The 26,361-nt window shown below is 43.9% G+C and overlaps 1 protein-coding gene across 6 annotated transcripts in view; it reads left to right on the top strand.

Annotated features, from left to right (window-relative positions):
- Nucleotides 1–26,361, top strand: part of TRAPPC9 (trafficking protein particle complex subunit 9) — a 348,662-nt gene that overhangs the window by 187,381 nt on the left and 134,920 nt on the right. The window contains exons 22-23 of one of the 6 annotated variants that reach the window (XM_069957055.1): nucleotides 18,229–18,289; nucleotides 21,438–21,538. The exons of 4 other annotated variants lie outside the window; for them this stretch is intronic. In XM_069957055.1, the coding sequence (XP_069813156.1) occupies nucleotides 18,229–18,272 (44 nt within the window). In that variant the 3' untranslated portion in view covers nucleotides 18,273–18,289; nucleotides 21,438–21,538. Of the gene's footprint in view, nucleotides 1–6,776; nucleotides 6,867–18,228; nucleotides 18,290–21,437; nucleotides 21,539–26,361 lie in introns of those variants that run through there. One more of the 6 variants, XM_069957056.1, reaches the window with a different exon arrangement.

Here is a 26,361-nt window from a genome sequence, read left to right on the forward strand (position 1 = left end):
ACGTCTCCGATCGGTTTGGCAAGGCTTCTTATGATCTACGGCTGGGGTGTCAAGCTCAGGCCTTCCAGTTGCTCCAAAACTACAATACCCATCATGCCTGAGTAGCCAAAGCTTCAGCTCTCCAGGCATTATGGGAAATGTAGTTTTCTAACAGCTGTAGGGGCTGAGTTTTACACCTGTGATCTAGGGAGAAACCATAAAGTGCAGCAGTCCTCCACCTCAGCACTATCTGATCGTTAGAAACCTTCATAGACTATGGTATCTCATGGAAGGATGGTCCTGCATGGTCTTTGGTGTCACATGGAAGGATAGTCCTGCATGGTCTTTGGTATCTCATGGAAGGATCGTCCTGCATGGTCTTTGGTATCTCATGGAAGGATCGTCCTGCATGGTCTTTGGTGTCACATGGAAGGATAGTCCTGCATGGTCTTTGGTGTCACATGGAAGGATAGTCCTGCATGGTCTTTGGTATCTCATGGAAGGATAGTCCTGCATGGTCTTTGGTGTCACATGGAAGGATAGTCCTGCATGGTCTTTGGTGTCACATGGAAGGATCGTCCTGCATGGTCTTTGGTATCTCATGGAAGGATAGTCCTGCATGGTCTTTGGTGTCACATGGAAGGATAGTCCTGCATGGTCTTTGGTGTCACATGGAAGGATAGTCCTGCATGGTCTTTGGTATCTCATGGAAGGATCGTCCTGCATGGTCTTTGGTGTCACATGGAAGGATCGTCCTGCATGGTCTTTGGTGTCACATGGAAGGATCGTCCTGCATGGTCTTTGGTGTCACATGGAAGGATAGTCCTGCATGGTCTTTGGTGTCACATGGAAGGATCGTCCTGCACGGTCTTTGGTGTCACATGGAAGGATAGTCCTGTATGGTCTTTCGTGTCACATGAAAGGATAGTCCTGCATGGTCGGTGATGATGACTCTCTTCAATACTATAAGATATCAAAGTGAAAAGTGGTCCTCCTCCAGAAGAGAAAAGACCTACTCTTAAATGCCACCTCTAGTTTCCGTGCATCTCAGTGTTCGACCCCTTTAAGAGTATTGGAACTTGGAACATAACTGGGAATTTTACCCAAGCCAAAATGTCCTTCAGCTGGAAAAGTGTCCATCTCAAGGCTATGTTCACACATTGTATGACACCTGCCGTTTTATGACCCGGCCAGGTCACGGAATGGCCGGTGTCAGAAAAGATCCTCCCGGCCGGTACTGCAGTACATGCCAGATGATCTACACTACAGTTGAATTCGGATGCAGGCGCATATGTGCGTGCCCGCATCCAAATTTGCCTCTGCACTCACTGGAGCGTGCGACATGTAAGTGTTTTGTGGCACCGCTACATTTATACTATGTATATACACTCCTGCCGGGATTCCCTTGGCCTGCAGCACAATGTGGTTAAAGGATTAATCACGGCCGTGTTGCAAATCTGCAAAACGGCCGTGATTAATAATTTACTTATGTCGTGTGAACATAGCCTAAGGGTACGTTTACACATACAGGATCTGCAGCAGATTTGAAGTTGCAGATTCCAAGCAAATCCAACTTAGGCCATCAAATCTGCTGCAGATCCTGTAATGTGAACGCTCCCTTAGACAGACATTTGGGTCTCTTGTCCTTCATGAGTAGGATGGAGCTCCGTAAGTTTTCTGTCATCTGACAGCTCCTCCACCTTCCTGTACACCTGCTTCTAAATGGTGAGAAAACAAAGAATTGGACATTTAAAATCCAAGATGCTTATTCTTCCTCCACCTTGACATCTTCCATTAGGAAAGACTCCATAGGCCCCGATACACATTAGATGGTTGTGGTACATTTTGCCGACTCATATCTAATATGTATTCTTAGCGTTACCTACTTCCCATGCTCAGGTGTAATGTTTGTGGTCTTGTCCAGGATTTTTGGATCTGCACCAACCTAAGGATGATTGGTGTTACCTGCACCGACACATTGTGACAAACCCTCAGGGTAGGTGGAGAGCTTTGAGTGTCTTATAAGTGAAGGACCTTGGCTTCTGTCCAGCAGTGCAGGAGTTACTCCGGTCTATGGCTGGTATAACCGGCAGCATATGCTGATAATACTCCCGCACCACAAATAGCTGTACTAGGTAATTAGAGGCGGACATGCCAGCTCCGAGCAATCTGTGTGCCGAGTCCAGGAATCTGCTCTGTGGGCACAGGATTCTAGTTACCACCTATCATTTACGTGACCTTTATGGAAATGTCAGCGTGCGTGTGTGCGTTATCCTACATGGCATGTCACACGATCCCTCTTATACCGCTATAATGGCCTCCACGTCATCTCCTGCATCATCCCCGTGCAAGACGAGGAGAGGATTACAGAGGGAAGGAAGGACTTAGTGCGGATTTGTCCCTGCAGACGACCATTCCTACTCCTCCAGATCGAGACGTATACACAATACATGCTACAGAAAATACAAATAATTGTACCATGTGGCAGCACCATGTTATAGAGCAGGGGGAGCTGAGAACATTGTTATATAGATGTGTAGGAAATTATTCAGGGTATTGCTATAAATCTCTGCTCATTCTGGGCCTTGGAGTCCAGTGGGCGGTCCTGTTTAGTAATAGACAGCCTTTCTACTTATAAGAACCGCCCACAAGCTGTAACACCCCCTAGATCCCCCTCCCATCCCTATCTCTGTTAATTGACAGTCCAAGCAGTAAAGGGGAGTAAGGAGGTGTTACAGCTTGCTGCTATTCAGGACCTTAGGACCGCCTCTTTGACTCTTCACACATGAGAATAAAAGCATTTTCATATCATATGGAAGCAAACACAGATGTATGAAAGGTACCAGGTGTCTTCTCGACTTAACAGCTATCCAAGGGCCCTATTACATGGAGCGATAATCGTCCGTATCGGCCCAATCCGGTTGATTATCGCTCTTTGTAATAGACACAATGATCAGCCGATGACAACGATCATCGGCTGATTGTTGATTTAGGTTTGGACCTATAATCGTTGGGCACCGACTGCGCATCGCTACATGTATTAGTGATACATGGCTGGCGGCTGATGGTTTGCAAACAGTATACATGACCTATCCATGCTCCAGGGCTTCTCTTGCAGCCTGCTTCTTTCCGGGTCCCGCCCGTTGCAGTGGCCTATCTCAGCTGACAGGCCGCTCAGCCAATCACAGACCGGGACCGCCGCGGCCGGTCAGCTGAGACAGGCCGCTCTGAAGCTGCAGCGAGCAGGATCTGAGAAGAAGCAGAGCGCAAGAGAAGCCCTGGAGCATGGATAGGTGATGTATACAGTATAAGCCAGGGCTGCAAGGACATCGGTAACGATGTCTGTGCAGCCCTTGTTAAACGATTATCAGGCCGTGTAATAGGCCCAGTAAACGAGCGCTGATCTAGCAGATCGGCGCTCGTTTATAGTTGTGATTGGGCCCCCATCTGCCCGTGTATTAGTACCCTAACACCGTCGGCAGCTTGGAACGTGAATTTCAGATGACACATTCCACAAGTTGTCAGAGACCACTGCTTTCTGCACGGCCACTTGTTGGTCTTATTTGTTTGGGGACTTATTGTCTCTTCTACCACAGGTGATATTGGGAGAGAAGCATCCGGCATGTTGCATTTCAACACCGCCACGGCCATCAGCCGAACCTGCATGTGTATAGGGGAATCAGGAGGAATACCTGTTGGCTCTAAGAGCCCTGTACTGCCACTTGATAGTATGGTCCTGTAAAACATACAGTATGGCCTAGGGTTGTATCCATGTTTTCCAAGATTCCCTAGGTCTACATCCAAATTCTACAGCCACCAGTAAATAAATGCAGCACGCTCGAGTTGCCATCAGTGTTACCACTTACAGCTGAAATGACCATCACTGAGTTGACCATGTTACCCACAATGCAATGGTTAGGAGTATAGATGAGCGAACCTCAAACATGTGGCATTTGATCACCGGGGGTTGAAGAAGTTAGATGCGGCCCTAGGAGGTCCTGGAAAACATGGCTGTGGCCTATGTCTGTATCCATGTTTCCCAGGCAGCGATAGGGCTGCATCGAAATTCTTCAGCCAGCGGTAATCAAATGCAGAAAGTTCCGCTCATCTCGAGTTCTTCTCAAATGTTTCAGTTGAGAACGTTGCATTGAGTTTCTTTTAACTTTCTTTACATGGATGATGTTGTTTTGCCTTTCTGTAAGGGGGAATTCCAAGATAAAATAACTAGTGCCCTCTCCATAGGATAGGGGACAAGTAAGAGATTTTGTGGTGTCTGACCTCCATACCCCCACAGCAATCTCCAGATCCTTTATGAATACAGCCACAGGTACGGCACGTGTCCCACAGCTCTATTTATTCCTATGGAGCCGCTGGAAAGTGCTGAATGCTGTACTCCTCTCTCTCCAGCAGCTCCATAGAGAATGAATAGAGCCACCGGAGAGAGCAGAGTACAGCACTCGGCTCTCCCCAATGCTCCATAGGGATGAATATAGCTGTGGGTCAAGTGCCGTACCTGTGGCTGTATTCATAACAAAGGAACCAGGGCCCGATCTGGATATTGTCGGGGGGTTCGGAGGTCAGACGCCCTGAAATCTCTCTATCCTATGGAGAGGGGACAAGTTATTTAATCTTGGAATACCTCTTTAAAGAAAGACACCGCCATGATTGTGTCCCAGATCTCTTCCCTGCCATGAAGTTGATTCCATTACGACCCGGAGACTCCTAGTTCCCCTGTTTTTCGCTGATCTGGCCCCGATCCTCCCCGTGTCCTAGAATCCTCCGCTAATGACATCCTAATTGTTGCCTTGACGATTATATCCTTACAAAGCATTAGCCGCGGTTTGTAATCCTGAACTCCATTATGAAGCTATTATGAATAATTAACTATACTGTAAAGAAACGCTTGATGTGGAAACCGCCGAGCGCGCTTCGCTCCAGCCCAGAGAAAACCAGATTTTTAATGTACGAGGGTTAGCAAAAGGCGTACGAGCTCCAGGACATCAAATCCTGCGGCACGGTGGGTGGTCCGCACCACGGGAACAGCTGTCAAGCCTTGAAAGTCATAATTATAGGTGGGGGAGCTATCCTTCTTCTGGGGCAGTGGGCAAACACATGCAAATTGTTTCCTCTTACCCATCTACGTATCCAGAAATCCAGGTGTGCGGCTCAGATACCTTCATGGAGTCATACATCCAGCCCGTACATGGCTGTTTCTATCATCATGGTCCTCCAGTCTTTAGCTGACAAAGTATAGATGCTTTCCAGGAGGTGGAGAGATGGAACACCATGGAGGTCCATCCTCTGTAGATCCTTGGGCAGAGGCGTAACGTGAAGCTTGTGGGTCCCACTGCAAAATCAGACCCAGGGCCCCCACTATAGTGGTTCATTTATAGCACTATCTATCTATCTCCTATTTATCTATCTATCTATCTCCTATTTATCTATCTATCTATCTATCTATCTATCTATCTCCTATCTATCTCCTATCTATCTATCTCCTATTTATCTATCTATCTCCTATCTATCTATCTATCTATCTATCTATCTATCTCCTATCTATCTATCTATCTATCTATCTATCTCCTATCTATCTATCTATCTCCTATCTATCTATCTATCTATCTATCTATCTATCTATCTCCTATTTATCTATCTATCTATCTATCTCCTATCCTATCTATCTATCTATCTATCTATCTATCTATCTATCTATCTATCTATCTCCTATCTCTATCTATCTATCTCCTATCTATCTATCTATCTATCTATCTTCTATCTATCTATCTATCTATCTATCTATCTCCTATTTATCTATCTATCTATCTATCTATCTCCTATTTATCTATCTATCTATCTATCTATCTATCTATCTATCTCCTATTTATCTATCTATCTATCTATCTATCTATCTATCTATCTATCTATCTATCTATCTATCTCCTATCTATCTATCTATCTATCTATCTATCTCCTATCTATCTATCTCCTATCTATCTATCTATCTATCTATCTATCTATCTATCTATCTGTATAGGAACACATTTGTGTGCACACATAATATAAATGTACATGGTAATAGTCCTGTTTGTTTGTGTATCTATGTATATATGTATATGGTGTTTGTATTCTTTGTTTCTATATACGTGTATGTAATAGATTCAGCCCCGGCAGACGGCCCATCTGTCATTTCCTGAGACTCTCCCCGATACTTGACTATATATTTCTCGCTTCGTCGTCTGATTTTCTCACTAAATTTTTCAACTTCAATTAGGAGAGATGAGATTTACGAGACGCTCCTGGAACCGAGGTGTCCAACCAATGTAAATGTGGTGCAGGAGTTAAGCGTCGCCTCCTGGTAAATGACAGATTAAGGAATTAATGTTGAAATTTATATTGAAGTGGGCAGACCCTGCGACGATCAGATGTAAATCGTTCTCCTCGTCCGTGTCGACATTGGTGCCGGCTCCCTGGTCAGCGCTTCTATCCCATTGTACCATGGTGGAGCAATCTAATAATGGCCAGGAGCGTCTGTCGTGCTCATGTTAAACACGTAGAATCCGACTTGTCTGCATGGCGGCAGCTTTTCCCTCTCTAATCCTTCTCGTTTTCCTGCAGACGGGTTGTATTTTGCTCTCTTGCACCACTCGCCAAGACTGCTCTTTGAGTAGAAAAGTCTGCACTGAATTGATGTTGGAGACGTCACATTGATCATTTATGTAATCTCATGGAAATAGAGGACCGGTTAGATCTGTATTGACTTTGCCTTCTCTCCCGCTTTCATTCATTCGTATTGTCAGTCTCGCTTTATGGTGACATTCTGGAAGGCTGATGGGAAATATCATATGAAGCAGAAGCAAAACCTTTAAGATGACGTCTGGGCCGGAGATGCCTGAGCTGATTTAATGTTTACCTACCATTGTAATTTATTAGGAAGAACAGCAGCAGGTGGGATTTGCTGCAATCTACTAATATACTTGATGTTAATTTCTTTGGTGCAGAACGTTCCTTTATCGTGCACAGGCTTGTATTGCCCCATGTCATGTGTGATACTAAGCACTATGCATTAGGATCTTGGTGTTGTCTTATTTATTGTGTGTTCTCATGAGAGTGGATCCTTAAATGCAGCTGGTTTTGCATCGTTTAGACTATGATTCAGATTATACGAAATTGCTGGGTCATCTTTGACACCTACATGGCAGTATGGACTTAGCATAAAGACATAAAGCATAGAGCAGGACAATGAGGACCAGACATGGACTGTGAAAGAGGACCATGAGTACTAGACATGGAATGTGGAAGAGGACCATGAGTACTAGACATAGAATGTGGAAGAGGACCATGAGGCCCAGACATGGAATGTGGAAGAGGACCATGAGTACTAGACATAGAATGTGGAAGAGGACCATGAGGCCCAGACATGGAATGTGGAAGAGGACCATGAGTACTAGACATAGAATGTGGAAGAGGACCATGAGGCCCAGACATGGAATGTGGAAGAGGACCATGAGTACTAGACATAGAATGTGGAAGAGGACCATGAGGCCCAGACATGGAATGTGGAAGAGGACCACGAGCAGCAGACATGGAATGTGGAAGAGGACCACGAGCACCAGACATGGAATGTAGAAGAGGACCACGAGCACCAGACATGGAATGTAGAAGATGACCACGAGGCCCAGACATGGAATGTGGAAGAGGACCATGAGGCCCAGACATGAAATTTGGAAGAGGACCATGAGGCCCAGAAATGGAATGTGGAAGAGGACCATGAGTACTAGACATGGAATGTGGAAGAGGACCATGAGGCCCAGACATGGAATGTGGAAGAGGACCATGAGTACTAGACATGGAATGTGGAAGAGGACCATGAGTACTAGACATGGAATGTTGAAGAGGACCACTAGGCCCAGACATGGAATGTTGAAGAGGACCACGAGGCCCAGACATGGAATGTGGAAAAGGCCCTGACAGGAAAAAGGCCCAAAAATTAAGCATAGAAAAAAACCATGAGGCCCAGACATGGATTGTGGAACAGGACCCTGATGCCCAAAAATGGAATTTGGAAGAGGACCACAAGGACGTGACATGGAATAGGACCTTGATGACAAGAAATAAAGCATAGAACATGATTAAAGATTAGATATGGAGCATAGAACAGGGCCACGAAACATGGAATAGGGCCACGTAGATCAAACATAGAACAAACTTGAAAACCAGATGCAAAGCATGGAACAGAAACATGAAAACGAGATGTGAGACATGGAACACGGCCAGGAAGATCAGATGTAGAGAAAAGAACAGGACCACAAAGTTCAGATGTGGAATAGAAGCATAAAGACCAGGTATGGATAGTAAAACAGGTAGACACAATGTAGACCAAACAACAGGACCACAAAGTTCAGGTGTGGACCATTGAAATTGACTAGCCGTTTTTAGTCAGTACTGCCTGCTGTTTTTTTCTGTTCTGTGGCAGAAATGAAAGGAATTGAGCTCTTGCCATTGGGTTCCCTTAAAGATTACAGCTGATCCCGTCAGATCACAGCAACGTGATCAGCTCATCATCTAGTTCCCTCTAACCAGCTATGACCGTGTGACCCAATGTGACAGTATGAAGGGCCTTATTGCTTGCTGGGCTGCACATACCCCAATAATGTCAACTTAAGGTCCATGACTAATTCCCCTATTTAATCTAATAATTTGCCCCTTGATGTTATAACCGTTACCAGACACTATGACATTTTATTAAGATATCTGAAGGTGGAGTTCCCCTTTAAAATTTCCATCTGATGTTCTGAGTGGGGAATGCAAGGCACGCTGTCGGCCTAGCTGCCGGGTACAATGACAGATCGTCTTATAGCTTCATCTTCTGCCTGTCACTATCTATCACTATCCACGATTCGTATCTTGTAAACTTTCTGTCACATTTATTTTTCAGATATGCGGGAGACTCGAAGATCTGATTATTGTCTCTCCGCTGCAGAAAGAAACTATGTGTGCTTGTTTTTCACATTGTTTGTTGTAAGGATTTAAACCAATTGGGAAATCCAACAAACAAAAGTTTTCTAAACTTGTTTTTGTCCAGGTGCAGTTAAAGGGATTGTCCAGGTTAGACATTCCTATACTGTACACCAACATGTTTTCTGTTAGGGAATTCTGAGGAACATCCTCATGTCTCAGCCACATTGGAGAGGGCTTACAAGGAGTGCTTTGGAGGACCTATCCTGTCCTATATTACAGACAGTCCAGTGATATGAATGGGCACTGGGTAATGCTTCACTTCTCCAGTGTTGGCGCTGTAGGGAAACTAAACACCTACTGCCAGGTTATAATTGATCATTGGGGATCTGAGCAGTGGGCACTTTGTCATCGGCTTAAAGGGAAACTATCAGCTGGTTAGTCAAATCTAACCTGCTGATATGTCCCTATTGTGCAGGAGACGCAGAGGATGAAGGTAAGTTTCTTATCCTCACCCTTTGCGCCATTTCTGTGTAGTTATATCCTTAGGCGAAAAGGGTGGTTTGGAGCAGCGGAGGTGGGACTATGGCCCCCAGAGCACTGATCCGCCCCTGGTCATCCCACCCCTCCTAATGAATATAAGCAGGCCAGCTGGGGGCAGCCCCCACCCCCAGTGCTCCAAATGGCTGCATTATCCTGAGGATATAACTAAAAAGTATACAAAAACAGCATTGGGGATGAAGGTAAGCTGCTTACCTTCATCCTTAGGGACCCATGCACAAGAGGGTTCCATTCACCTAACCTGCTGATAGTTTCCCTTTTAAGAGTCAATAGAGTAGGGATTATTGACCCTCCACTGTGCCAAAGGAACCATTGAGAGTTTGAATGATAGTATGATGGCCAATTATGGGTGCAACAGATGCCACTGAGTTAGCAGACATTTGCTCTGACCAAACCCGGGCTCAGACGGATTTTAGGTCCACCACTAGGTTAACAGGGGCTAGAACTGGCTGAGAGAATCATGTGACCAAAGCATCATACTTTCAGACTTGACCACTGGGTGTTGTTAAGACACTTTATTATTGTTAACCCTTGCACTTATAATAAATCTCACTGTATACTGTTAAGGCAGTAAAAAACATAAGATGCCCAAACAATGTAAAGTGCTAAGCAAGGTATTCCTCAGCCACACGGCGACCTTATACATAAAGTAGTGGGATATAGGTACTGAGACACTGCAATAGCAGATGAGACTAGGAAGGTGTTAAGGCATCTCACCTTGTGTATACAGTAGAAGTTGTAAGCTTTGGGACTGATTTTCATTATCAGTGTGGCACCTTCTAGGAACACGAGCTGGAAACCTGAGATTAAATCCTTCCAGAGACGTGATGGGAAGTTTATATGTTCTCCGTTATCTTCGCCAGGCTTCTTGATGCTGTTCTGTATTTCAGAACTTTACAGCTAGACCAAGTGACTTTGTGTGTGTTCAACTTTCTGCCAAAGGATCCCTTTTGAAGCCCCAAAATACAATGCTTTCTTTAATAAATCTGTCCCTGTGTTATTATGGGCATTAAAGGGGTATTTCACTCAGACATAACTTTTTCAAATGTTCCTACCCATGGTGAGACTAACAATTCCTTCCATACTTGTTACTATCTATTCTGTCTCCTTTCCCCCAGTTCTCAGCTGCTGCTTTCTGCTGAAGACACAACAATCTGTGTGTAAGCTTTTCTCTCTTGCTCTCTCCTCCCCCTTCCATTTGAGACAGATGATGTATACAAGTCCCTCTCTGTAACTTTGCAGCAACTTCGTAATGCTGGAAGGGTTTATCACAGTGAGTTCATTCTCTCAGCATAACAAAGAAGCTACAACGTTGCAGATAAAGCCTGCCAGTGACTTCTTTACATCAGTTGTCTCAGAAGGGAAAGGGGAGGAGGGGGAGACAGAGAGAAAAGCTCATACACAGATTTTTGTGTCTTCAGCAGAAAGCAGCAGCTGAGAAATGGAGGAGGAAGGCTGAATAGATAATAACAAGTATGGAAGGAATTGTTAGTCTCACCATGGGCAGCAACATATCAAAAGTTATATTTGAGTAGAATACCCCGTTAAGACACTTTTTTTTTTGTGTCTCTGGATCCCTCTATTATGGTATCTATCATTCTCATCTCTATTTCAGTTCATGACACTTTCGCCAGCCTCATATAGATGGGCCCCGGCTATACTGTAGACTTCTATAGGGTTTTGCCCACAGGCTAAAATAAGTTATTCAAGTTTATTGTAACTTTTTTTGCCGTCTGTCTAAAATATTTATTGTTCTTTTTTGCACAAGAAACGAGATCTTTGAAGTCTGTAGAGCTTGTAGTTCTTAAAGATCAGAGTGTTCCCTGCTGGAAGAAAATCTGGTGTCAAACGGGTTTTATGGCTGAGCGATCGTATCTGATAGGAATCCCATTACACTGTATCATTCGGAGTGTGGCGAATGCTATAATGAATGGGTAACTTGCTCTTCTGTAATTTAATCAGACTATGGATCTCACCCCTAAAGACAACTCACACCCAATGAAGCGTGACTTTATCCACTGTCTGAATTCCCCGGCCAGATCAGTAGTTTGCTTGGCTCTGCGGGTGATGTGTTTTCTACATGCTCCTTAAGCACACAAGGCCGTGATACCTCTAAATCCTTCTCTGTTCATCAGCAGGTTGGCACGGCCTTTTCAGTGTGATATAAAGTCTCTTCTCCTTCAGCATAGACATGGCTGGGCAGAAGTCTAAAGGTTTTGTCTGTGTCCAATTGACCCAGGCCTGAAAAATTAGGAAAAGATCCCCTTAAAGGGTTATTCTGCCCAAAGTAAACGTTTAATATGTTGGTGTCCCCGGGGAGAATAAAAAAAACAGTCTATTCTTAAAGGGGTACTCCGGGCTGGGGTCATTTTCAGTGTACAGCCGGGGAGGGGGTGGGTATAGAAGCCACCGGTCACTTACCTCCCCGGGTCACGTTCCCGCTTCCTGGTCTAAGCTGCGGCTTGAGACGTCACGCCTCTAGGCAGCTCAGCCATTTAGCACCCAAGGCAGGACTCTGCTACGGCCGATGAATGGCTGAGCTGCCTTGAGATGTCACGTCTCAAGCCACAGCTCAGACCAAGAAGTGGGATGTGAGAACTGGGGGGGGGGGGTTACGGGTGGTGAGTAAAAGGAGACAGGCTGGTTAGCTCTGGGCTCTTGCCTTGTTGGGGACCTCCCCCTGGACACGTGCCTTGCTAGGGACCTCCCCCTGGACACTTTAGCCTTTTTCTTTTTACATATTAAAAGGACAGCCTAGATCTTGGTACTTTTAAAGGTCTATAGAGATAAAAAAGGTAAGCCCAGAATCCTGATAAGAAGCCGTATTTAGGTGTCTTACTAATGGAGTATTACCTGCTAAAGTCGTGTTTTTTCATTTTATTTTTTTATTTCTCAGTCTGTGCATTTTATCTTATGATAACCGGGAATTTTTTTTTTATCCCTGTCCTTTAACAAAGGTTACATCATCTTAGTTACTGTGTTAGTATGTATAGAACGTAAGTCTCTGTCTCCAGACAGGATCCTGTGTCTTCTTCCATGGAGTCATCTTGAGAATCCTCCGGAGAACGTTGCAGCTAATGGTTTAATAATCACACAATTAATTGAGGAGACGGAGTTAATTATTTATAAGTGACAACGAGGTTTATTTAAAGTTGGCTGCATAGGCACAAAACTGAAATACTGTCTATAATTATGGGAGACTGGGGGGTCCGAAGGCGTGGGATACTGTTCCTCTACGGAAAGATCAGCAAAAGCTTTGATGATTGCAGCTCTGTGATCAGCTGATCGTACGGGTCACTGCCTGAGACCAGCTGTGCATTTATCCTGCAGTGGCCACTACAGGAGGGGTGGGGTATTACATGCCAGTCATTCAGGTAGATACGTTTGGTTGGGGGGCTCGTATAGCAACATCCTGGTTTCAGAAGTTGCCTTAGACCAGCTATACTTTTCTCCTGCAGTAGAAATGGGGTATTACATACTGGTCATTCAAGCACATGAAGTGGAGCCCTCCCATAATAATAATAATCTGGTTTCAGAATCTACTAAAGCTATGGAGTTTTTAAAGGGGTTGTCAGCTCGGTGATCAGCCGATCAACACAAGTCAATGACTCAGATTAGCTATGCCTTTTCTCAGCAGCGGCCACTGCAGGACAGATGTTGTATTACATGTCCATCATTCAAATGGATGAATCGGGGTCCTCCCATACCCATATTGGCCCCTTTTTAGCTGACTATAGAAAAAGTACATCCATACTTACACAGTCATATATCACAGTCATGACTAGGGTTACTGCGCAGTGCCATAGATGAGTCACATGATCATTTTTGGCCCCACCCACTCAGGAGTCGGAGGGGATAACCCTGATCAGAATTTCGGAGAATTATAAAGAACAGCGGTAATTATAACCCCCCATCGGCTGCCATTGCAGTCTTTGCCTTTCTACATTACCATTCCAGAGCTGTGTGATGATTGTTTGTATGAAAGGCAATTAAATATGCATGATTCCAATAATCTGCAGACTGTCAGGGAATAGTCTGCAGCCGTACACCAGCCCCCGGGCTCCCACCCAGCCACGCTCTAGATTATAGAAATAATATTGTTTTTCTGGTTGATCAGAAGGGCACCGCTCTCCCATTGTTTGCATTATTAAAGAGCCCTGTCCCTGCCCCCGGGCCATGCAATGACTTAGTTATGGCGCTGTTTATATTCTTGCTGAAGTCAGGTTTTTCTTGCAGTAATCTTGTATTACCTTGTATGATGCAGATTTGTCCGGAGGTGGCAAGGTTTTGTTTTTTTTATCCATGTGTCATGTGTTCTGGATTAACAAGTGTCAACAAGGTGTTGTTCTAGATCAGTGTTGTTCTAGATCAGTGTTACAAGATGTTCTATCAGAGATACATAAAACATAAGATTACTGACATAGGAGAAGGTTTGGTAGGTAAGGATGGTGACATATGAGAAGAGTTGGTAGGTAAGGATAGTGACATAGGAGAAGGTTTGGTAGGTAAGGATAGTGACATAGGAGAAGGGTTGGTAGGTAAGGATAGTGACATAGGAGAAGGTTTGGTAGGTAAGGATAGTGACATAGGAGAAGGTTTGGTAGGTAAGGATAGTGACATAGGAGAAGGTTTGGTAGGTAATATTAGTGACATAGGAGAAGGGTTGGTAGGTAAGGATAGTGACATAGGAGAAGGTTTGGTAGGTAAGGATAGTGACATAGGAGAAGGTTGGTAGGTAAGGATGGTGACATAGGGGAAGGTTTGGTAGGTAAGGATAGTGATATAGGAGAAGGTTTGGTAGGTAAGGATAGTGACGTAGGAGAAGGTTTGGTAGGTAAGGATAGTGACATAGGAGAAAGTTTGGTAGGTAAGGATAGTGACATAGGGGAAGGTTTGGTAGGTAAGGATAGTGACGTAGGAGAAGGTTTGGTAGGTAAGGATAGTGACATAGGGGAAGGTTTGGTAGGTAAGGATGGTGACATAGGGGAAGGTTTGGTAGGTAAGGATAGTGATATAGGAGAAGGTTTGGTAGGTAAGGATAGTGACGTAGGAGAAGGTTTGGTAGGTAAGGATAGTGACATAGGAGAAAGTTTGGTAGGTAAGGATAGTGACATAGGAGAAGGGTTGGTAGGTAAGGATAGTGATATAGGAGAAGGTTTGGTAGGTAAGGATAGTGACATAGGAGAAGGGTTGGTAGGTAAGGATAGTGATATAGGAGAAGGTTTGGTAGGTAAGGATAGTGACATAGGAGAAGGTTTGGTAGGTAAGGATAGTGACACAGGAGAAGGTTTGGTAGATAATAATAGTGACATAGGAGAAGGTTTGGTAGGTAAGGATAGTGACATAGGGGAAGGTTTGGTAGGTAAGGATAGTGACGTAGGAGAAGGTTTGGTAGGTAAGGATAGTGACATAGGGGAAGGTTTGGTAGGTAAGGATAGTGACATAGGAGAAGGTTTGGTAGGTAAGGATAGTGACATAGGAGAAGGTTTGGTAGGTAAGGATAGTGACATAGGGGAAGGTTTGGTAGGTAAGGATAGTGACATAGGAGAAGGTTTGGTAGGTAAGGATAATGACATAGGAGAAGGTTTGGTAGGTAAGGATAGTGACATAGGAGAAGGTTTGGTAGGTAAGGATAGTGACATAGGGGAAGGTTTGGTAGGTAAGGATAGTGACGTAGGAGAAGGTTTGGTAGGTAAGGATAGTGACATAGGGGAAGGTTTGGTAGGTAAGGTTTGTCTGCTGGTGACACAATAGGCAATAGGGTTGATATTGCTGGAGGTGACAGTAATATGGAAAAGGATTTAGCTTTACTAGATAAGTGGTGAAAACAATGGAAACTGCAATTCAAGGTTTCCAAATGTAAAATGATGTACTTGGAAATGAGAAATCCTCTATATCAGCAGTTCTGTGTTAGCATTTAAGGATTTAAGGGTATTGATTTCTGACCAGTGCAGCCAGGTGGTAGGGGGGGGGGGGTGCTTTTTCTGTCTTTCTATCTCATTTGGGCAATTGATGAGAGAAATATATATATATTAATATAAATACACATATATGTTATAACCGATAAATAATAATGTTCTATATGACGGAACTTTTTATAGTGGACGGGTGACGAGTCCAGGTTGATCTTTTTGAAGCACGGCTGAGGATCCTCTCCATGTCTCTGGGGGTCGGCACCTGTATATATGTATAATCACTATAATTGCTCCCTACTTCTCCCCATCATTCACCTCTTAGGTCGGTTGCGGATCCCGTTTGCTTACAGGCTATCCGTCAGTGTAACTAGACATCTCCATGTGTCCCGATAGTTTATAAATAGCCAGATCCCACTCGGAGCCGTTTCTGTCTGTCATTGATACTCTCACCATCTCCATGGAAACTGAGGTGAAAAAAAAAAGTCGAATTTACTTACCCTGGAAAGACAAACAGATTGAGTTCTATTTTTGGCAATTATGCAAACAGCAGCCAAAAAAAAAAAAAAAAAAAAAAAAGCTTGTCTAATCTCAGAAGAGAGGTCCTCCACGCCTGGAATCAGACAGGCCGCCACCGCGAGCACATTACATGATCACATTAAATAGTTGCACATATTGGAAGCGTATTGTATCCATAGATGCCGCAGCCAATGTGATGTAGGTGATGGTGGTGGAGGAGCGCTGCGCTACGAGCCGCATTACGTATACTAAACATCAGAAGAACTCCGATCTGTTAGCGCATTAGTAAATACGCCGTGATTGACGGCTAAATTACAGCTGGAATTAATAGCAATGTAAATACTTCATAAAGCCGCTCAAGAGGAAAGTGGAGACGATCGCAGAGGGAAGAGCTGATGGTTTTAATAAGGTTTGTAAAGCTTTCGGTGATGTAGGGAAGGGATAGAGCTGGTATGCCCGCACTTGTATTATAGGTGACCCCCGAAATCTTTTTCTTTGAAATCAACTGGTGTCAGAAAGTTATACAGATCTGTAATTTACTTCTATTCGAAAATCTCCAGTCATCCATTACTTATCAGTTGCTGTATGTCCTGCAGGAAGTGGTGTATTCTCTCCAGTCTGACACAGTGCTCTCTGCTGCCACCTCTGTCCATGTCAGGAACTGTCCAGAGCAGCAGCAAATCCCCATAGAAACCTCTCCCGCTCTGGACAGTTCCTGACATGGACAGAGAGCACAGTGTCAGCCTGGAAAGAATACAGGACAGGACATACAGCAGCTGATAAGTACTGTGGAAGATTTGAGATTTTTAAATAGAAGCAAATTTCAAATCTTTATAAGTTTCTGAAACCAGTTGATTTGAAAGCATTTTTCCCCCCTTTTAAGTACCCCTATATCCTGAGCCCCACCACCTCCTGCCCTATAAACACTGGGACTGGGTGAAGCAGGGAAATTGCAGCTGATACTGTCAGCATGAGTAGACTTTCCATTGCACAGATAACTTCTGATGGCCGTGAGCATCTTGCATCACTCTGACCCAGGCCCCCATTCTTTTGAGTTCCCATTACAGTATATGGGCATCACAGTAGTTTTGTGGAGTCAATTACCCCCCTCCCAATCTCCATAAAACTTAAGGCCCTATTCCACGGGCCGATGAGAGGAGTAAACGAGCGCTGCCAGCATTCCCCACCCACTGGCGCCACTATTCCGCGCGTCAGCAGCGAGCGAGTGAGTCCGGCAGGGGAGGCTGCCCCGGGTGATCGCTAGATTGTCCGAACAGCCCATAGAGGATAGCGACGATCTGCTGCCGCCGCTCCTGTTCCACAGAGCGGCGGCAACAGATCGCTGCTATCCCAGTCATTTGTTTTTCAACATGTTTGAAAGACGAACAACGCAACGATAAGCCGAATTAAACGATGTCGGCTGATCGTTGCCTTCTATTTCACGGGACGATTATTGTCCGTAACGTGGAGTAGGGCCTTTACCCTCTGTAATTGAGTCTGTGACCCCAATGGGAACCAATATGAATGACACTGTGGAATATATTGATGCTATAAAGAAATGATATAATATTTTTGGATAAAACATAGACCACCCCTGATCATCAGATGTGCTAAGGTGCAGTACCAGGCACAGCCACATGGGAAGAGAATGGCGCTGTGTTACACAAAGAAGTGAAAGATTTGGCCCCATTTTTTGCTGTTTGGGGGTTCCCATGTGTCCGACCCCCAGTGATGAGATGTTGATGGCCTGTCCTAAGGATGCTGCCAGTAGTAGATGATTATTCTGCCTATACATGACTCCAGCCTGCTTGTACTGATCTCATGTAATGATCTATTCATGTAACATATGTCCTTCCCATGTATTTCTACATTCCTGATTCGTGACCATATTTGAATATTTCATAACTTTCTGTTCATCATGAGCGTCCGTGACACCTCGGAGACCCCGCAGTCCCCCGGGACATACATTCAATAGAACAGATGAGCGGGGAGAGCGCATGGCAGTGCTGTCACTACCGTCCATAGACTCCTCTGCCGGGGAGCCAGTGGTGATGGAAGCCGCCCCGCTTTCATTTATTAATGTGTATCAGGGTAACATATGGCGCGCTGCGGCTCTCTGAGGTGCGCTGGGGGGCGGCGCGGGGAGCCAGAGCTGAGCAGAATTCACAAACTAATCTCTGGGGTACAGGCGGCAAGCTGGAGAGGCCGTGTGTACAGCGTGAGGACGTCATCAGCTGCAGCAACGTCCCGGCCTACCTGTCTGTTACCACATCCATCTATTATTATTATTGTTTATTTATAGTGCGCTATACAAGAGATAGGGGGAACAGGAAGATTACAGGATGAAAACACGTTACATAAAGGTAAATGGCCGACTGGTACATGGGGAGAGAGGACCCCTATCTCCTATCTATCTCCTATCTCCTATCTATCTATCTATTTATCTATCTATCTATTTATCTATCTATCTCCTATCTATCTCCTATCTATCTCCTATCTATCTATCTATCTATCTATCTATCTATCTCCTATCTATCATCTATCTATCTATCTCCTATCTATCTATCTCCTATCTATCTATCTATCTATCTATCTATCTATCTATCTATCTATCTATCTATCTATCTATCTCCTATCTGTCTATCTATCTATCTATCTATCTCCTATCTATCATCTATCTATCTATCTCCTATCTATCTATCTCCTATCTATCTATCTATCTATCTCCTATCTGTCTATCTATCTATCTATCTATCTATCTATCTCCTATCTATCATCTATCTATCTATCTATCTATCTATCTCCTATCTATCTATCTATCTATCTATCTATCTATCTATCTATCTATCTATCTATCTATCTCCTATCTATCTATCTATCTCCTATCTATCTCCTATCTATCATCTATCTATCTATCTATCTATCTCCTATCTATCTATCTATCTATCTATCTATCTATCTCCTATCTATCTATCTATCTATCTATCTATCTATCTGTCTATCTCCTATCTATCTATCTATCTATCTATCTATCTATCTGTCTATCTCCTATCTATCTCCTATCTATCTCCTATCTATCATCTATCTATCTATCTCCTATCTATCTATCTATCTATCTATCTATCTATCTCCTATCTATCTATCTATCTATCTATCTATCTCCTATCTCTCTATCTATCTATTTATCTATCTATCTATCTCCTATCTATCTATCTATCTATCTATCTATCTATCTATCTATCTATCTATCTCCTATCTATCTATCTATCTATCTTCTATCTATCTATCTTCTATCTATCTATCTCCTATCTATCTCCTATCTATCTATCTATCTATCTATCTATCTATCTATCTCCTATCTATCTATCTATCTATCTATCTATCTATCTATCTATCTATCTATCTATCTATCTATCCTACAGAGATTGATATAGCCAGTGAGGTCACTGTGTATATACATTACATTACTGATCCTGTACTGATCCTGAGTTATACCTTCTGTTTCTGGTATTATAAATCAGACTATAAATATAGTCTCTTTCCCTTTAAAGCTCTTGCATACAGTCCTTACATACAGGGGTGTCATGTTCCCCCCATTTTCGGTATGACCCGGGTTTCGTCTGTATCACAGATCCGCTCAGTAATGACATCAGAACAGGAAAAAAAAAAGCAATTAAAGAATATTTTTTTCCAGCTGTGTAATTGAAGAGTAAGTAGTGGTCTTGATCTGAGGAATCTGTGATGAGGTCTCCCTAAGGCGATCGCTCCGCAGAGACCCTTCAAATTGAATAGTTGCAGTAGAGAATCTATGGAGGGAAGGTACGTGTAACATCCATACGAGTCTCCAGATGGAAACCACTGATCCGCTAAATCAGCTCTTGCTTTAATTTGGCTTCAAATGAACAAAATAAAAAATAAATATGGGACGGAGGGAACGTCTGTTTCATCTCCCGGCCCGCTCTAGACTGGAGATGATGTAACAGATCCCTGTGTATTGTGCCGCCTCTCCTAAGGCCGCGGATTTATAGATGAGCATCCATGAAAAGGAAACAATAGAGGTAGAGCGTAAACCGATAACAATGGGAAGGATGGGCCGGAATTATATGTATATAAAGCTTAAAGGGGCTGTCCAGTGTAGGAATCCATCTTTTATGTAACCTCTCACTTCTTTCTCTTCTTTTCCATCCTCTCTTTTTCTTCTCTCTCTCGCCTGATTGTCTCCTCTTTTTCTTCTTTCTTCTGACTCTTCTCTCTCCTCTCTCCTTTCTCTCTTCTGATTTTCCTTTCTTTCTTCTCTCTTCTTTCTTTTCTCTCTTCTCTCTTCTGACTCTATCTCTCCTCTCTCTTTCCTTTCTCATTCTTTTCTCTTCTGACTCTCTTTTCTCTCCCTTCTTTCTCTTCTCTATCCCCTCTCTCCTTTCTCTTCTCCATCCCTTTTCTCCTCTCGTCTGTCTCTTGCCTGACTGTCTCTTCTGTTTCTTTTCTCTTCTGTCTCCTTTCTCTCTTCTGATTCTCTTTTCTCTCTTTCTTCTCTCTTCTCTTCTTTCTTTCTTTTCTTTCTTTCTTCTCTCTTCTGGCTCTATCTATCTTCTTTCTCATTCTCTCTTCTGACTCTCTCCCCTCTTTTTTATTTCTATCTCTTCTCTATCCCCTCTCTCTTCTCTTTTCTGACTCTCTCTTCTCTTTCTTGCCTGACTCCTCTGTTTCTTCTCTCTTATTTCTCTCCTCTCTCTCTTCTGATTCTCTTTTTCTTCTCTCTTCTCTTTCTCATTCTTCTCTCTTCTGACTCTTTTCTCTCCCCTCTTTTCTTTCTCTTCTTTCTCTTCTCTGTCCCCTCTCTCCTCTTTCTTCTGACTCTCTCTTCTCTTTCCTTTCTCATTTTTCTCTCTACTTTCCTTTCCCTTTTCTCTACCCTCTTTCTCTTCTCTCTCCTCTCTTTTCTGTCTCTACTTTCTCTCTCCACTCTCAAAAGTAAAATGTGAAGAAATCCTTTAATTCCTGTAAAAATTTAAGGATATTGGGAAACCTAGTAACACTGGCAATCCACACACAACTCTTACACTTCAAGCGTTAACCTCATTTGTAAAAACCCATAGACCTGCCATCAGACACGTGAGAAGTTATTGACTGCGGTGGGTCTCACTCCTTAGATCCACTGTGGCCCATAGATACAGGGAAGTGATCGGCAGTGCAGTCTACTCGCCGGCCGGCCCATCATCTGACTGTTCTGTGTCTGGTGATTGCAGAGTTCTTAGGAGTGAGACCCGAGGCAATCAGTAACTTTTGAGAGGTTATTCAGGTTCAGCAATGGTCTCCAAACCTGTACAGTTAGACCTCGCCACTCAACACTACTTTTGACACTTCCCTTGACATGTCACACAATATTACAAATGACAGAAATGCTTTAAATGGGCACTGTCACTTAAAGAAAAAATGTTTTAACAGGTTGTCGTGACATGGGTAAAATTTTGATCAGTTTTGATCAGGGTCCGGATGTTTGTGCCTCCACAGATCACTAGAGAAGTACACACTAAGCACTTGTTCTCTCCAGTTGTGTGATTGTGACCGACACAGACCGCCAATGTAATGGAAGGAATCCAACAGCATCCATGGTGGTGAAATATTCTCAAGTGACTGACCAAGTAGAAAGGCAGTGTTTCGATCGCTAGGGTCTTTATCATTGTAAGTCTATGTGACTGTCTTCAATCCCCACCCATAATCTAAGCTTGTTTGTAATAGATTTCTGTTACATAAATTTTCCTGCATCCTGACTTAGACCCTGAAGCTGCAGAAAACCTTTACTTCCAGGTCCACTTTGTCTCCTTTCCTCTCTCCTCCCCTTCCCTCCCGAGACAAAGATCATGTGATCTGGGTTTCTTTTGTTGTCTCCACTTCAATCCTCCCCTTCTCAGTCTCTTCTGTTGCCAGCCAAGCTGTAACATCTCATCTGTAACCCTGCTGCCACTGACATCACACCAATCATTGAGGCCCTAGCCAAGGGTTGAGGAAGCAACAGAACAGTGACAGCCTTCTGAGCGGCATAGGGGAAAGGAGACCCAGTTATTTCATGTCTCTCTCTCTCCTTCTAACCTGTGTAAATGAATGAATAGATAGGTAGAAGATAGGCATTTTGTTTACCGTGTAATCTGGAAGCAGAGTAAGCCTGTGATGGGCAGATACAAGTGAGGTGGATACTTTGCAGTTTCCTCTGAGGTGCAATGCATGCTGGGAAATGTAGTTTCCCAGCCAGTGGCATCTTGTATATACACTCAACGGCCACTTTATTAGGTACACCTGTCCAACTGCACGTTACCACTTAGTTTCTAATCAGCCAATCACATGGCGGCAACTCAGTGCATTTAGGCATGTAGACATGGTCAAGACAATCTCCTGCAGTTCAAACCGAGCATCAGTATGGGGAAGAAAGGTGATTTGAGTGCCTTTGAACGTGGCATGGTTGTTGGTGCCAGAAGGGCTGGTCTGAGTATTTCAGAAACTGCTGATCTACTGGGATTTTCACGCACAACCATCTCTAGGGTTTACAGAGAATGGTCCGAAAAAGAAAAAACATCCAGTGAGCTGCAGTTCTGTGGGCGGAAATGCCTTGTTGATGCCAGAGGTCAGAGGAGAATGGGCAGACTGGTTTGAGCTGATAGAAAGGCAACAGTGACTCAAATAGCCAACCGTTACAACCAAGGTAGGCAGAAGAGCATCTCTGAACGCACAGTACGGCCAACTCTGAGGCAGATGGGCTACAGCAGCAGAAGACCACACCGGGTGCCACTCCTTTCAGCTAAGAACAGGAAACTGAGGCTACAATTTGCACAAGCTCATCGAAATTGGACAGTAGAAGATTGGAAAAACGTTGCCTGGTCTGATGAGTCTCGATTTCTGCTGCGACATTCGGATGGTAGGGTCAGAATTTGGCGTCAACAACATGAAAGCATGGATCCATCCTGCCTTGTATCAACGGTTCAGGCTGGTGGTGGTGGTGTCATGGTGTGGGGAATATTTTCTTGGCATTTTTTGGGCCCCTTGGTACCAATTGAGCATTGTTGCAACGCCACAGCCTACCTGAGTATTGTTGCTGACCATGTCCATCCCTTTATGACCACAATGTACCCAACATCTGATGGCTACTTTCAGCAGGATAATGCGCCATGTCATAAAGCTAGAATCATCTCAGACTGGTTTCTTGAACATGACAATGAGTTCACTGTACTCCAATGGCCTCCACAGTCACCAGATCTCAATCCAATAAAGCATCTTTGGGATGTGGTGGAACGGGAGATTCGCATCATGGATGTGCAGCCGACAAATCTGCGGCAACTGTGTGATGCCATCATGTCAATATGGACCAAAATCTCTGAGGAAGCTTCCAGCACCTTGTTGTATCTATGCCACCAAGAATTGAGGCAGTTCTGAAGGCAAAAGGGGGTCCAACCCGTTACTAGCATGGTGTACCGAATAAAGTGGCCGGTGAGTGTAGACTGGCTTTTAGAAATATTTTTGAATCTGGGATGGCGACATCTAGAAAGATGGGAGCTAGGTCAAAATACCCAGGGGGACTTGGCGGAGCAAGAACAGATAGTTTTGGGAACAACTAATTTTTAGCTCTTGGGTGGATAACCCCTTTAAAGTGGTTCACTAGGCATCCCATACATTTATATGGTAGCACTCTGACTCTCTTATACTTTGAAACTTATGACCACCCATTTTCTCTATGCAACAGGGAGTGCTGGGGCCACATGCTGGTGATTCCAGCGGTCAGAACCCACTGCGATTTAATGAATTGGAAAGTTTTAGTGGCTGGAATTCCCCTTTAAAGACAGTCCAAGGTGTGCAAAATGCATTGAGGCACCACTTCATAAGTCTGCCACATCATATTGTAATGTGCTTAAAAGGGAACTGTCACTAGTGACAGATATGCTGAACAGATCGGAATATTACATCATTCTGTTCAGCCGTTCTCCTAATACGCAGTAGAATTGGCTTTGTGCTGCGCCACTCCCTCCACCCTTCAACTGATGATTGACAGCTATCTGCCTATTGACCTCATAGACAACTGCCTATCAGCAGCTGGTGGGCAGAGTGTGCTGGTGGTTATGAATATCCAGGAGTACTGAGCACACGCACTTAATGGAAAGGACTAGTTATTGTCCTTGTTATTCTGAAAGATATCTCCAGAACAGCTACACAGAAAAATTAAGTGATATATCATTCTGTTCAGCTTCTCTGTCACTACTTTATCCTACCCTTAGATAGGACGGCAGAAACATACTGACAGAGTCTTTTTGAAGTTTACATTAAATTTTTTTTTAATGTTGTAAAAATGGGGGCCTTGCGTTCAGACCCCCACCAATGACTAGAGTGAACCAGAAGCACATGGCTGAGTGCTTCTACCCCCAGCTTACTGGTTGGATCCTCTGCAATCTTTGGAATGGGTCCCTTACTGTACCCGCTGCATAGAGGGTTGGTTGGCATGAGTTTCATGCATTGTCTGTGTTGTCTGTGCATAGACTAGTGCTGTGGGTGCCCAATAGACATGAGTCCCCCAATAGCCATGTCTGAAAATCAGATGAGGTTCTCTACTATTGGATTAACATAGCCGCTTTCATCCATAAACAGCGCCACACTTATATACAGTTTGTGTGTGGTATTACACTGCAGCATAATTCACCTCAACAAGGCTGTATTGCAGTATTCTACTCAACCAAGTGGGGCGCTGTTTTGGAAGAGGTTCCATATGGTTCTTGTAAGAATAAAAAATGCTGTGACAATAAAATTCTGGATTTACTAGAAGAGGGTTCAGTAAGGTCATCGGGACGCAATGTTCTGAGCGCCTTTTGCTTCTATTTTTACCTTTTGGTAATTTTTCTTCTTTAATTGCACAACACGCAATAGAAATAAAACATCCCCGGGGTTCATACTGTTTTTTTTTTCCTTTATGAAATTCCCATTATTTTCTAGTCTTTCATTGTTTTTCTTCGAGTTCGGAAAAACAGCGAATTCTCCTGGGAGATGATTGTAATAGTAAATGTATCAGCGCGGGGTGGGCGCACGGCGGGGCAGTGACTTTCTGCGATGTAAGGAGTCAGGGTACGGGGGCATTCAGAGTCTAGTGTACCACTGAATGGCAGAAGGAAAACCCCACCGTCTTCTCATTGTTCGGAGCCAGCGCCAATGCTCACTTTATTGTTTGAAGGAAACTGCTCCGGCTGCCAAAAGGAATTAGCAATTAAAGATCTTAATTAACAAAAAGCAGTGATAAATCGTTGGGAACGGAGCACAATTAGGTTGTAATTAGAGAGGGTGCTGATTGAAGTTGTTTACAGAGTCTTCGATACATTGTTGCAAGTTGGAGTCGTCATGAAAATGCTGCAATGCGGCTGTTGCGCTGCTTGGAGCGTTCATAGAGGTTGATAGAGGGTTTATAGAGGTACGGGCACATCTGAAATATTACAATGTTTCTTAAAGGGGTTGTTCCAAAATGGGTTTTAGGTAAAATAGGTTTACCAGTCTGAGCTCCAATGTGTGAAACGTGTGGGTATGGATGGCCCAAAGATGGTCCTTACAGCCAGTGTTTGGCGACTATATGGGGAGGATGAAGGATGGAATCATAGAGAAAAACTTTGTTAAAAGAAAATGGATCCAATATAAGGCTGCGGACGCCTGTAGGTATCTGGATGCCTCGGGAAACCCCATTGATTCCAACATGCTCCAGTTCGTCCGAACCCTAACATCTCTGCATTTGAAGAAGTTGGATGCCACACTAGGGAGTCTTAGAAACATGGATACATCCTTTGGGTGGGTTCACACTACGGAATTCTCGTGGATAAACTCCGCGGAATTCCGTCGGCTGTCCGCGCGCCTTTCCGCCGACTCCATAGACACCATTCTATGGGCTGGCGTATTCTGCTATCCGCCGAAAGAAGTGACATGGGCAGTATTTTTCAATCAAAGCCAGGTGTGGATTGAAAACACATAAAGGCTATGTTCACACTGTTGAAATTTAGTGGATGGCAATTATTTAACAGCAAATAACGGCCATTGTTTTAAAATAACGGTAAATATTTGCCATTGAATGGCGTCCGTCCTCCAAATTTCAACAGTGTTAACATAGCCTTTATGATCACACTGTTGAAAATACCAAAATACTGAGCAAATATACAGTGTGTGAACATAGCCTTAAAGGGATTGCCCATTCATGAGATCAAAGATGACACATGAGTCAGTATGATTTCCTGCAATTTTATTTTACCCAGCGTTTGTGAATGGTCACATTTAGCTCCTTTCCATTAGAATAGACTAGCTGCCTGGTTACAGTGCCTACAAGGCATCTAAGGTGGTCTGAGACACGCCCCCTGTCTCATCATTGGTTTAAGCTGCTGTTTGCTCCCTTCCCCTTAAGCTCTGCATCCTGGATTGGCTGATA

Source organism: Dendropsophus ebraccatus, chromosome 2 (genome assembly GCF_027789765.1).
Source record: "Dendropsophus ebraccatus isolate aDenEbr1 chromosome 2, aDenEbr1.pat, whole genome shotgun sequence".
NCBI classification, from domain to species: domain Eukaryota; kingdom Metazoa; phylum Chordata; class Amphibia; order Anura; family Hylidae; genus Dendropsophus; species Dendropsophus ebraccatus.